This window comes from Polyodon spathula, chromosome 17 (genome assembly GCF_017654505.1).
Source record: "Polyodon spathula isolate WHYD16114869_AA chromosome 17, ASM1765450v1, whole genome shotgun sequence".
Lineage (NCBI taxonomy): Eukaryota > Metazoa > Chordata > Actinopteri > Acipenseriformes > Polyodontidae > Polyodon > Polyodon spathula.
In genome coordinates, this window is record NC_054550.1 from 28059321 (window position 1) to 28074298 (window position 14978).

Here is a 14978-nt window from a genome sequence, read left to right on the forward strand (position 1 = left end):
GTGATTGAATCTATGGAAATCACATGCTATATTTAAGAACAGTACCGGTATCAAAGTTTGTTCAGGATAAAAATTGTATTTTAGTCGCCTATTGATATTTGCACTGTATGCCGTCATTTCAAACAAGGTAGGCAAGCAATTCCAGTTGTGAGTCCTCACGACAGCTACTGGCTTGAGGCAACTTGGGACATACATTTTAGAACCAAAGGCACAGAGATTTATTATGTGGAAGTTAAATTGACAAAACGCATCAATGGGTAGCCAGAACAGGATTCTGTTTCACTGTTTGGCTGAGCAAAAAGTCAAATATTTGATCGGAGTCCCATAATATACATGGTGGGCTTCACTAGTGAGGTAAAGAGGTTCATTAAGAGAAAATGTAAGAGCTCTGTGCAATTTTCTTTCTTTTCCCCCATCCCATAAATAAACAGGTATGCTTGAGGTTACTAGTTTACCAAGTACTTCTAAATGTTTAGTCATCAAGTAAAACTACAGAAGCCACAATTCATTTGCTTTGCTACAAGAACAATTAAAGTACATTTTGTCTTGCTTACTAAATCTAAGTGAAAATAATGCAGTTGGAATACTGTTGACATTTTGCTGGCTATGTTCACACTAGCCAGTATCTGCTCGCCATGTCGTCACAAGCAAGATGTTTTTCTGTGTGGCTCAATTAATTTTCACCAAATTTGCCACGGTGGCGAAGGCTTTGAAAAATGTAGTTAGACTATACCAGCATGATTACTTTGAACGTGCGCTGGCAGATGAATCAGTACAGACCTGTTTTGTTTTGTTTCATTTCATTTCGCCCAATGAAAGTCATTTAGCTTAATTACATAACTTATGCACCAACTTTGTTTGGCGGGACAAAGGTTCTGATTAGAAACAAAGAAATGACCGTGACAGTCACAGTTGCTGTTTGCAATCTCTTTAAAATATGCTGAGATATAGTTTGGAAATAGTAACAGAATGGTTCCAAGAAACCAAGAGGAACAATTAATAAAAGAATAATCACATTAATTATTTTAAAAAGGATTAGTCTCACTATGATTTATTGAGTTTTAGTGTTGGAGTCCGTGTAATATTACAGTAGTCCCAGGTGAAAGAACACCTTTAAAAAAAAAAAAAAAATTTAAGCAGTCGTGGCTGTAAATCCTACTTCATATTACAAGCTTGTGTAACTAGAGCTGCGGCTGGTCAGGGAGGCATTTATACTAACTTACACTGATAGCACTGTCTATTGGCAGTTCCGCTTTACCGTTCTGCAGTGGAAAGAAAACCGCGAAACCATCAAAATAACATAAAGGTGCAGCACGTGAATATCTGCAAATCAATTCAGAATTTAGGCATTGATTAAAAGGGAATCAGAGTTAAATATACTTTAAATATACTGTTTGTGAAAGTAAAGGGTAGGGTCTGGCATTTAAATATCTACGTGTTTTCAAATAAATTACTTGCAGTATGAAAAAACATGTTTGATTATAACCAGTTTATACAAAATGTTTGTACTTAACAATAATGTAAACAAATGTCCACAACAGTCTAGTACAATTGTATTATTTTAGTCTTGTGAAGTTGTAAAAGGCACACAGTACTATTATGAGTCCTACCAGTGATTACACAAGTTTGTATGTCATTCAGGCTTACGTTGGAAGCTGAAAAGCTCCCCAATATTTGTATTTAGGTAAACCTGTGGTAAGTATGGTGTTTAGGGGAGAGGGTTGTTGGGCACAGTTATACTCTTTATTGTGTACAATAAAACATATATTCTTTGGTGTGGCTTAAGTTTTTTCAGTGTGGCTAAAAAATGTGGTTACTTTAGCCACAGCGACTAACTAAATGAAAGTCTTAAAGGGAACGTAGGCTGGTAACTTAATTTTTTCCTGATTTTATGGTAGTGACTTTTTTTTGGTTGGGTGGGGGTGGGGTAATACTGTTTTTATATGAGGGTTTATATCAATTTTATAGAATTATTTCTATACCATAAGTATTTACTACCTTATTAAGGTAAACACATCTTCCAATAATGTTTTTGTCTCCTCCAGGATTGTCGACTGAGGGTTTATACCGTGTCAGTGGAAATAAGACTGATCAAGATAATATTCAAAAGCAGTTTGATCAAGGTAATGATTTGTTTCATATTCTTTGGTAACCACCTCGCATCATCAGCTTGAGTAGATATGTCGAAACGTTTCATGTATTCAGTCCAGTGTTTCCTAAGGTATATTAAGCAAATTGGTAGTATTTCTTGAATTTAAATCATAAAACAGTCTCTGCTGAAATCTTTTAGTTTTTCATCGAAAATACAAATGTGATCCTCTGTGTACTTGATCATGTTACTGAGATATATATGTATGATATAGATATATATATATTCTATATATATATATATATATATATATATATATATATATATATATAATAATATATATACACATACACAATAACTAAATAATAAACACATACTGTAACTGTGCATAACAATGTTTGAGCTGTGTAGTCCTGGGTGGAATTATTTTTCACTTTTTAGTGGCTGAATTACTCATTTGATGGAGATAATTTACCAAAAAGTGTAACTAATGAGCATTTGTTTGCCTTGTAGCCAGCCTATGTTAATTCAAATCCATGACTCTTATCTGGTTTGCTTTTATTTCTTGCTTATAAAAATAAATATTTTTATGCTCAGTTGTACAGTTTTGCTTTTACATTGCACATCTATTTATAGTGACAGCTGTCTCCTTTATTTAGGCTTTCTAATAAAAAAGTGTTTGTTTTTTTTGTCTTCCAGACCACAGTGTGGATCTGATGGCAATGGATGTGGCAGTAAATGCAGTGGCGGGAGCTCTTAAAGCTTTCTTTGCTGACCTGCCTGATCCTCTTATTCCTTACAATCTACACCCCGAGCTGGTGGAAACAGCCAGTAAGTAGAAATTAGGCTGTTTCTGAAGCACCTTTAGTAAGCTAATGTTGGCAGGTTTGTTTTCTCAAAGTAGAATTTTAAAGTCTGCACTTTCAAAGTCTCCCTCTGCTTATAAATTATAACAAAATACGAAAAAAAAAAACATATATATATACACACACACACACACACACACACACACACACACACACACACACACACACACACACACACACACACACACACACACACACACACACACACACACACACACACACACACACACACACACACACACACACACACACACACACACCACACACACAGAAATATTCACTCCCTACCAATAATGTCACATTTTGTTGAATTAAAAAACAAACTTTTTTTTTTATTCAAAGCTGCAGTGATTAAGCTGAACACTGTTATATCTGGAGGAGGTTAAATGTCAGCAGAGCTTGCAAAGAAATTCACAAAGTGAAATTTAGTGGTTGCATAAGTATTCTGCCCCTTAAGTCAGTACTTGGTAGAAGCACCTTTTGCAGCAATCTTTTTGGATAATTCTCTTCTTGTTCAACCACTCCAGTGTGGCTTTGGCTTTTTGCTTTGAGTCATCGTCTTGCTGAAATGTGAATTTCCTCCCCAGTTTCAGTCTTGACTGACTTAAACAGGTTTTCCCCAAGGATTTGCCTTTACTTTGCACCATCCATTCTCCCCTCTCTCCTGAAAAGCATCATAATAGCTGCTGAAGAGAAGCATCCCCATAACATGATGCTGCCACCACAATGGTTGACAGTTGGGATGATGTTGACTGTGTGATGGGCAATGTTGAGCGCCAGACGGAATGCTTGGAATTTAGACTGAAAGTTCAATTTTTGTCTTGTCTGACCACAAAAACTTTTTCCACGTGTCTGCAGTGTCATCTAAATGCTTTTTCGCAAACTCCATACATGCTTTAAGATGAGGCTTTTTGAATAATGGCTTCTTTCTTACCACTCGTCCATACAGGCCAGCTTGGTGTAGGGACCAACGTATTGTTGATGTGTGAACACTGACTCCCATCTCAGACACACAATTTTGCGTGACAGAGTGACATCCCGAATCAGTTTCCTACTTGCCCGGCTGCCCAGTTTGGGAGGGCGACCTGATCTGGGCGGTGTGATGCATCTTCCACTACTTATCAGCGTTTTTTAATTTTCTTGTACCCTTCTGCTCTGTGCCTCCTCAACCACTTTATCCCTGACTTGTTTTGAAAGCTTGGTTGCTTTGTTGGATCACTATGTGAGTTGCAGCTTGAAAGTCTTTATATATCTGAGGGGAATTATCTACAAGTTAAACTAATTTGAGTACACAAACCATTTCACTAATTTTGTGACCTTTCAAACAAATTTGCACATGAGCTGATTTAGGGCTGCAGTAGCAAAGGTGTTGAATACTTGTGCAACTGAGATTAATCTGTTTTTTTCTGTAATGCTTACTTATGTATATTCTATATGCATTTTTAACTTTACCCATGTGGAGTAGTAATTGTAGATTCTACATATAAAGTCTAATTTGAAAGTGTAGTGGAGTACGCTCAGGCGCCAGCAAAATGTGAAAACTGCAGGGGAGTGAATACTTCTGCAAATCTCTCTCTCTCTCTCTCAAATTGCTCGGATATTTGTTCATTTTCAAAAAAGTAGTAAAAGCCATTATATTGCTCAGAATTCAGAGACAGCATAGCAGCAAAGACAGGGGTATGTGTGTGTCTTTTTATTTTACAGCAAGACGTTGCAATATGTAACACGTTTACAGTAAGTTGTGTTGCTTTACACCAGTGAATTAACTACAACAAAGGATGCCAAATAGCAGTTCAAGTTAAATGTTGTTTTGTTTATTCCTGAAATAGTACATAAAGTTGACAACGCATTTAATTTATTTTGTACTTTTTTCATTCCTTACTATTGCCATTCATTTGCAGGAAACAGTGGCCATAGGCACATTTTTGTTTAAAGTAAAATTCCAGTTTGCATTTGCTTGTTCAGCTACAAAAAGCCACAAGTAAAGCTTGTGTAATTACTTTATAAAACATGTCTATGGCCACTGTTTACGGTAATGACAAAGAATGGGTAAAAAAAGTAAAAAATAAAATGTGGTTTCAACTTCATGTATTATTTATTTTGGGAATAAACAAAGCAATGTTTAACTTGAACTGCTATTTGCATGCTTTCCTTTGTAGTCAATTCACTGGGGTAAAGTAAGGCCTAGACAACAAATCATGTTTCCTCTCCCTCATCCTGGCAGTTTTACCTGTTTTCTAATAACCTTGTAATCATCCATTCGTGATGTAACGCGATAGATCTACAGTATTGTACTCATACCTCTCCATAGTACCATTTTACAAGTCGAAAGCAAAATGCTGCAGAAAGAGCTTAAGAATACCAACTAAGCTAGTCATGTGGTCTGCACATCAAATAGTATAAATGATCAAAAAAAAAAATACAGAATGAATGCAAATTTTACTTGGTGTTCTTAAGATTACATTAAGTCAAGTTCATTGTGTAAAACTAAAACTGTCAATTTGAGACGCTTTGATACAGCCAGGGTTAATTCTTATCTATATTGTTAAACTCCACAGTCTTAAGAGCCAGTGTCTCATGGAATTATTTTGGTCTAACTGGATTTCTGATCCTTTTGAAGTTTTCTTTGAACTTCACTATAAATTCTAGGCTGTTCTGGGGACTTAAACACTGAAGTACTTTTCTTGGTGGCTCCAGTCCATTTGTTGCTGTTAGGTTAAAGAAAGAAAGAAAGAAAGAAAATGTCAATTCTTTCTCTTTTTCTAATTTACTTTATGTATAAGTTCCTTACTGGTAGATGGCATGATGAAAATATGGTGAAGTCTCAGCTGTAAACCTTAACTAGCACTGGCTTGTGCCCAGTAAGCTTCATAACTCGGTCATCTGTGGAATACACAATGGTGTTTCATAATGTGTATGTATGTATGACTTGAAGTTCATTGTACCCATTGCTTATAATGCAGCTCTCAAAATAATTCAGGCTGCTGTAGTTAATTATCATAGATTCTTATAAAGTATTGTATGTAAAATGAACTGTCATAGTGACTGTGTTTCAAAGCAGTGTCATCTAAAAGAAGCAAGGTTGGTCCTTTCTCCATGAACCTCTTTGAACTAACTATTAAATAATTATTTGGTTCATTTTAGAAGCAGTTAAAGTTAAAGAAGCGGTTAAGGTTAAAGAAGCCTTTAGTTTGCATTCTTATGTATACGCTTCACCCCTCCATTCACACAGTTCTGATTCCACTTTGCATCCGTCCAAAACAAACTATGAAACACCTTAAAACCCTGGTGAATCATTTGACAAGAAAAGAACAGAATGCAGGATAATATTAAAGGCAATACGAGATGGATGTTTAGCATGTCTTTTCTGAAACTGATGTAGAAATAAATTAGAAGTCAGAAAACTGCATCTCATTTATCATCTTTTGTTTTTCAACAGAAATATTTGACAGAACAGAGCGTCTGCAGGTCCTCAAGGAAATAGTGAAGAAATTCCCATCTGTGAACTATGAAGTTTTTAAGTATGTCATTGGTCACCTAAACCGGTATGTAGACTGTAACTTTTTTGTATGTATGTACAGGTATTGTACAAATTACAAGCTAGGTATTTTCCATCTTTTTGTTTTTACTGAAATACTAGATTGGTCAATCATTTGATTTTGATTCGTAAAGTTTTTTACGAAGAACCAGAATGTTTCTGCATGCATGTCCACATACATTTCCTATTGAAGGCCTAAAAAAAAAAAAAAAAAAAATTGCCATAAAAAAGTAAACCTGGACTATTGTTTCTGAAATCCACCTGAAGGGACCTATAGTTTGTGATCTTGAAAGCGTCGTATTTATAACTTCTGTGTTGTACGAACTGCCTCTTACCTATGCGTAAAGCAAATGCTGGTGTGTTAACAACTAGATCAAAATATAGCACCAGGGGGCTCTGGAGTGGCGCATCCAGTAAAGGCGTTCCGTGTGGAGTGCAGGGTGCGCCCTATAGCCTGGAGTAGCCAGGTCAAGTCCAGGCTATTCCACTGCCGACTAAGGACGGGAGCTCCCAGGGGGCGGTGCACAGTTGGGCGAGCGCCTTCCAGGGTGGGAAGATTTAGGTCGGCCAGGGTGTCCTTGGCTCACCGCGCACCAGCGACCCCTATAGACTGTCCGGGCGCCTGCAGGCTTGCTTGTAAGCTGCCCAGAGGTGGTTGGGGAGCACAGACACAACAGGAAGTATACAATTTACCTGGGGTCAGTAGGAGGTCCATATTACAGGGACAATTGGGACAGACTAGCTGCTGTCAACATTAATGTGTTTTTGAGGCATGCAGCAGCTTATGCCAATACAGGCCAGTTTCAAGATTCGAGATCCCTGTTGGTTTAGGAATGTGCCACAGCTCTGCTGAGGAATTAGTTAACTAAGAAGATCCTGATAAAAAATCCTGAAACAGCAGGTGACACATTATTTAAGAAAACTGTATGTAACTGGATTCTGGTTATAATTATAACCTAAGGGACATATGTTGTGCCTTAACAGTTAATTTTACTAGGGTTAATACAGATGGCTTTGGAACACTGTTTGTTTTCTACTTTTTCAGCATTGCTCATGCAGCTCCTCGTATCCTAAACTAATTTTTTTCAGAAATAGAATATTTTTACTACTGGCAATTTTTTAATTGGCGTCTAGAGGCACAATCTGATACACATGAGAGGAATGCAACATGAGACTCCATGGATGTTTATGCCATTACATTCACACTATAACTGTGCAAATGCAGATCATTCAGAAAAACTGTAAAAAATAAAATGCACTACCGTCCAGTATTGGCTTATACAGTATCCGTAAAAGCAAAGAGTGTGCATTTACACATTTACACAGTTTGAACAAAATAATTGAAATCTATGCTTTAATGTAAGCTGAATCCCTGACACATGTAATATATAAGGTTACTTCTCCTTGTTGCAAATCAGCTTCGGTCATAGTTGACAAGATTGCTGTTGGAAGAGTGTTAAAAAATAGTGGCAATTCTGGAGACACTGCTGCAGATCCCCCCCCCCTTTTTTCTATTTATTTATTTATTACTATATTGTTGAAAAAAGTACCATTACTGAGACTTGTTGTTTGTTTGTTTTAAATTAGTACAATGGAAAAAAGAAACTAAAAATAGTTTAAAAAAAAAAAAAGTGTTTTCTCAAGTTTTGTTGAGCCGTTCCAATCATCTGGAAGGAAAGGATGTCATTAAAGCTGCAGCTGTGGGTTTTTAGCTGTTGTGCCCTTGGGCAGGACCAGCTGATGTAGTGTTTACATGTACCTTTAGAGTGACCACTTGCATTCAGTCCTGCAGATGTTACTCTGTTTGTCCCCATAGATTAGAGATCCGGAAGAGGGTAGGCCATCACTTGCTGTTTTGTATCTTCTGAGGAGTTATTTAATTCAATATTTTCACATGTTAATCTTTAATGCTATGGACATCTGTAATAACAGTTTAAAAAAAAAAATATTATTATATATATATATATATATATATATATATATATATATATATATATATCAAAGACGTGAAATATTTACAAATCTTTTCTCGCATTTTTCTGCCTTCAGAGTGAGCCAGCAAAGCCGAACCAACTTCATGACGGCAGATAATCTCTCCATCTGTTTTTGGCCTACCCTGATGAGACCAGATTTTGAAAACAAGGACACGCTTTCTACCACCAAACTCAATCAGTCTGTCATCGAGTCCTTTATTCAGCAGTGCCAGTACTTCTTTTACAATGGAGAAATTGTAGAAACGTCCAATCCTGTGGCAACACCACCACCAACACAGATGTCTAATGATGGACACATGGTAGAACCCTTGGTACCACTGCAGCTGCCGCCTCCACTACAACCTCAGCTAATTCAGCATCAACTACAAACAGATCCCTTGGTATAATAATAAAAAAATAAAAAATAGGAACACATTAACAGTAGCTTTTCCATTGGACATGGATTTTAATGTCTGGATATGCAACTTTTAAAATCATGTCATACATTCATTTTATGTCCAGACAGTTCAGCTGCACAGTAGTTAATGGCAGTGCTTTCTCATTTATACTGTGGAAATTGCTTTGCACACTACTACTCGAGACTTTTGGGACAATATGGGCATGACTGGAGAGATTTCTGGTTCTAACACAGCAGGCTGCAAAATGTAATTTGGCTGCTGCATGAAACCTCAGTGCGATCACCTAGCAACTTTTTGTGGAAACTTTTTACAACTTCAGTCGTTGTGGATCTAATATTTATATAGAAACAAATTATGTTTTTTCTTTCTTAAAGAAAAGAGTCATATTTGTGTTTAATCAGTAATTATTATGTATGCAGCCTGTTTTAATGGCTGCATTGTATGTGCTTTTGTTTTTGGCAATCAATCTATGTCCAAACATTCTGTTGGGTGGGAAAATGCACAGCTGTGGTGTATTGTGCAACCTCCCAAATATTTGCACTGTTTGGGATGGGACTTTTATTGTGAAAGAGAATGCAGAAGTGCACTGTTAGAAACATTAAGTATCTTTGCACCTTCTATCTTTACTGATACTAGAGCCTGTGGAAATTCTGCTCTTTTTATGGGGGATATCCCACTAATCTTAATCCTACTGCCCTGCACAGCACAATTCTTGGGGACATGTTCATAACAAAGCAGTATAATGGTTTTTTTTTTGTTGTTGTTGTTGCTGTCACAGTGTCTTAGTGTTATCCAGTTTCATAGACTTTTTGTAAAATATGTTTGTTCATTAGGCAAAAGGTGCATGTTGGTTTTTATTTCACAAAAACAGATCACTGATGGTCTTTCATGCTCAGTCTAATGCATTTTCATACAGAGATTTTCCTAACATGATTGAGGGGAGCATATACTGGGGGGGACAAGTCATTGGTCACGGCATTTCCCATTCTAGCGTGTAAATCCTTTAATAAACATCTGGTTTATAATGTCTTTGAACCAATTCAGGGTTATTCCAGAGCTAACTATTTTGGTTCTTTATGTCTACTTGTGTGTGTTACCCTCACCAGAAAAAAAACAAAAAAACAAAAACGTGAAGCATTGCTAGTATAGCAATAAATACTACGGGGTACTGACACTTAGCCTCTTGGCTATATATGTATAATCTTGTAAAACGTATATTCAGATTTCTTTATGTGGTATAATGTACTAAAATTGAGTTAGATTTTAATTGACTTGTACTTAATTTGTCATCTTATGTTAAACAAGACTCATTGCTTTTTCCTCTTTAATTTGGTACAGATTATTTTTTGCTGTAAAAAAGATGCTGCTTTTCTGTAGAAGTTGTGTTTGAGAAAGTGTAGTTTGGTGGAGATAATGTAAAATGGTGGACTAAACAGTGAGCCAGTGTTGGTGAGAATCTGATACATGAATAGTATGGATGTATTGTGTTTCATTTTTTATGCTTTGCTGAACCCTTGTTATTTCATTACTCATCAGAAATGCTACTTTGAAACTGGGAAAATTAAATTGGTTGGTTCAGATCTGCAGCTGCTAGCATATTTGTTTTTGTGTAGTTTTTCAAGGCAAACATATTTGTTCAATGATAAGATCTGCCTCATTCAAACTGGTGTACAAACTCTTAAGATTTTAACATCCTCTGCTATGTATAATAGTAAATAAATGATTTTGAGAAATTCATATTAAGTGTTTGATTTACTCAGTGTTTTTCCTGCAATAATTTGATTGTATTTTTTTTCTCTCCTTCAATATTGTATTATATGTAAGTGGTGCTATTAGCAGTAGGTTTGCAACCCTGTGCTTGGTCTCAAAGAAGGCAATGGCTTTCATGTTTATATTTAATTTTGAATGCTTTTGAATCCCACCTGAGACTATTTGAGAGAAGTTTGTGTTGCTTTGTTCCCCTGTAGTAATAATGCAGTCAAGTTAATCAGCCAAATGGGATACTACTGACCTTGCCTAGTATGAGCAAAGTATCACACCCACTTTATCATGATTACACTGTTTTATACTTAAACTGGCAGGACACCATATAGAGTGCATGTTTTAATTTGAAGCTTTTGTATCACTGGTATAAATTATGAATTAAAATGCCATTTTACTTTAAGGTTCCTCTAAAGTCCCACTACTTACAATCTATCAGAGATGCTAATTAATGATTTAACACTGTTTAATAGTACAGGTGTGCATTTTCTGAAGTTTTGAACCTTTAAAAACAGGCAAACCACAACAACCTTGCTCATCAATGGCTTTGTAACCTTTCCCACCAGTACTTCAGTGCATTCTCCACTACCGACTGAAATGTAAAGTAGGATGTAGCTTAAAAACAAAATAAAAATCAAAACAGGCAAGAGAACAAATACAAACTGAAGCATTTATATCTGTATTCAGATTATGAGGTAACATTTACACAGTCTTGTTTATGTAGTATATTTCATTGCAATCTTTGTCAAGGTCCTTGATAGGTTGACCTATCAATTTATATGTAAAAAAATATATAATGGTTAAAGTCAGTGATGGTCACTTGGTGGTAGTATTATCTGCGTTGACCCTGAAAGAAAGAAAAAAAATGAGGGGCTTAAAATAAGGGTGAATGGAGTAGCCTGACAATGGGAAGAGGAGGCTAAAGATTTGTAATACTGCATTTAATGTTTAATGACCAAGGCTTTGTTGTTTGGTCTCATGTATGATGACGCATTACTGCAATATTAAACATTCACATGGGTTTAGTGGGGCCGTCCTGGACGGTCAGGCAGACATTAAACGTGACAATGTTTTGAGTCGCATGGTCTCTTTCCTACTCAAAAGCATGTGCCACTTAACAGGTATTTCAGATGTTTGTGTAATTCCTGTACGTGACTCAACATTAGTAAGCATTCTGATGCCATCTTGTGGTTAATGTCAGAATTACCTTTAAATAATCGATGTTAGCCTAGTCAGAGTGCCCCATATGGTTAAAGAAATTATTACATTTTTAAAAAGGCTGTTACATTCTGATAGATGTTTCTTTTAAAAGTTTAAGTAAAAAAAAAAAAAAAAAAAAAAAGATTACCCTGTAAAAAAATTTAAGGGGTGGCCCAATGTTTTTAAAAAAACAAAAACAAAAAAATGGTTTCCAGAATTATTAATGAACCTGTTTATCTGCCATAGGTATAACTTTGTCTAGCAACATACCAAGGCTAAAATGCAACATTTCGACAAAACAAAGTCTTTTGTGCTTATTAAACCGTGATGTACTTTAGCCAACGCAATAACACAGCCTGAAGATATTGCATTTCTGTCTTTGACATTTTCACAACGTGTCTTTGACAGCAAAAACTTCTTGGAATTAACAACTGCCGTTCAGAGGACAATACTTGAACAACACTAAGCACAACAATGCAAGTTAACATGCTGATAACCTCTGTGAAATACAATGCCTTTATAAAATACTGTATTCTTTATAACATAATTTGGGAAGAGTAAGGGCCAACAACAGAAGATTCAACTAAGGACATGCATTTGGTAGTGTTTTTTTTACAAGTCTGTGCTGTGTGTAGAATCATGAATCACTATACACTAATCCAGACCCCACCATTACTCATGAGACAAGAGAGAGAAAAGAAAAAAGAAACCTTTCTATAATACTAGTGATTTTCAATCCTGGTCTTAAGTACGTTTTTGCATAAACTGGGTACTCAATATTTCATGTGTGCATCACTCTGGTGCACATAGCACTTACAGAGCCTCTGAAACACTGTAGCTACAGCTATGACAAAATAGGAAAACAGAACTGCTTGAAACACAACTGGACCACTCAGCATTTTTTTTATTTCATAATGCTGATTCTCATATTACTATTAGCAATAATGTAACATTTTGTTGAATTACAAATAATGTGTGCACAGTTTTTCAAACAAAGTTTTTTTTTTTTTTTATTCAAAGCTGTAGTGGTTAAACAGAACACTGTTTTATGAGGAGGAGATTAAATGTCAGCAAAACTTGTAAGAAAATGTACAAATGAAATTTGCTGGTTGCATAAGTATTCAGCCCCATAAGTCAGTACTTGGTAGAAGCACCTTTTGCAGCAATTACTGTTATGAGTCTTTTTGGATAGGTCTCTACTAGCTTTGCACAGCAGGATGATAAAATTTTTGCCCATTCTTCACGGTAGTGTGTGTGTGTATCCTCAAAAGGATCACTGTTTATGTATGTTTAACATACCTTTGTCAAAGGAAAGTGTGTTTGAAAACGTACTTATAGGCTTTTAATGCTATGGCAACTACACTCACTTATGTCTATTTAAATCTATTAACGTGTTTGTGATGTCATTTGCTACATAATGATGTAACAATCTACTTTTCTATTTGAAACTTATTTTACACATCTTTTATTTATATATCCTATATATATATATATATATATATATATAGAGAGAGAGAGAGATAGAGAGAGAGAGAGAGAGAGAGAGAGAGGAGCGAGCGAGAGAAACAAAAGACAGGCATCACCCACAGGGGGAGCTGCCGGAGAAAGGGTTTAGATGATCTGTTCAGAGCTAGATTTACAATAGACAGTTGGTTGACTTGCTGTGAACTTTTCTGTACTGTACCTCGTAGCTCAACAATGTCACCTAGTGGGCACAGACAAACCTGCACATTGTGTATTTGCATTTTGTGGGTGCTTTCCAAAAGCAGACTTTGCTGTAATGTATTATTAAGCAGTAGCAGCCCCTTGATACAATCAAAGCCTTTACAATATGTTTTAGTTTAATTTAGATTATTATAGTAGTGTAGAGAATGGTGAAATGGTCACGAATCTTGAGTATTGCTTGACTGTAATCCTCAGAATGCTTTCCTTCACCACATAGTTTATAATCACAGCTTGTCAGAACCATCTTGAGTTTTAATTCTGGGTGTAGGATTTGGCTGTTTTAGTTCCAGTGATGTATTTCTCTTATGTGCAGTGGACCCGGTCCATTTATATATGAACTTAAAGCTGCATGTAAAACTCAAAATGAAAGGTTTTTTTTTTTTTTTGGTCACTACGGTGAAACTACCTTTAAGAAATGTAAACCAATTGGATTACTTTCTGAAAAGATGCCCAATAGGCTACATGATGGAGGAATGTAGAATACAGGACACAGCCCTTTTAATGGTGTAAATGATAATGAAGCAGGTTTCGTTGAATTAGTCCTATCTGCACAAACTATGCCTTTGGTGTTTCTTGCTAATTTAATAACATTAAAGTAACATCTTTGCATTGGTTCCCAAAATTTGAAAATTCATTTAATTTTGTCATTGTAGATTTATGGGTCAGAGAAAACACACTTTGTGCTTTCTGTTTTCCATTTATTTTAAGGTGAGGGTGTGAATTTAATAATTGACAATTTATTAATTTGCTAATTTAGTAACCTACTACTATAATGCTTAAACAGATACACATATGTTAGCACTACATTAATAATACTTTTGAAATTGTGTATAGTCAAGTCAGTCGATAATGACGATGTCTGAAGATGTTCTTTAAAGACTAATGGTGTTTATATACAGGCAGTTTAACAAGGGGGATTATAAACATGCTGCTACCTACAGTATTCCTGTCACTGATGGTTCACTCTAGCTGCAATCAAACCATGTGACCTTCAGAGGTGAATAGATACAAGAAAGCAACAGAATATTATATACTGTAGGATTGTAATTGAAAAATGAACAAAAATGAAAAATAAACAAGAAACAAACAACATTTTCATCACAACAAAAAGGGCACATTGATAAGGTTGCTCACACTTAAAATAAAAATATACAATGTAAAGTCTGTTAGTATCTCATAAATGTTCAGCAGCATAGAATTGAAATAGAAATTTAAAAAATACAGGCAAGCTGTCTTTTCTCTTTTACTGTGCTCTGTTACTGAGCCACGCCCAACTGAGACACTGAACCTCATCGGAGGACCAACTTACTGCAAGCTCCAATAGCACTGCAGAACAGCAGGCATATCACATCTTGGTTTCTACGGCAACAGTCTTTCCCATAATGAGCTGCATCATCCAAACTGATG

At 35.8% G+C, this 14978-nt stretch overlaps 1 protein-coding gene across 1 annotated transcript in view; it reads left to right on the forward strand.

Moving 5' to 3' along the window:
• Nucleotides 1–10620, forward strand: part of LOC121329837 (rho GTPase-activating protein 5-like) — a 42776-nt gene extending 32156 nt beyond the window's left edge. Inside the window, exons 4-7 of the mRNA XM_041275727.1 lie at nt 2046–2123; nt 2789–2920; nt 6395–6500; nt 8543–10620. Of these exons, the coding sequence (XP_041131661.1) occupies nt 2046–2123; nt 2789–2920; nt 6395–6500; nt 8543–8873 (647 nt within the window). The 3' untranslated portion in view covers nt 8874–10620. The remainder of the gene's footprint in view (nt 1–2045; nt 2124–2788; nt 2921–6394; nt 6501–8542) is intronic.
• The last annotated feature ends 4358 nt before the right edge of the window (nt 10621–14978 follow it).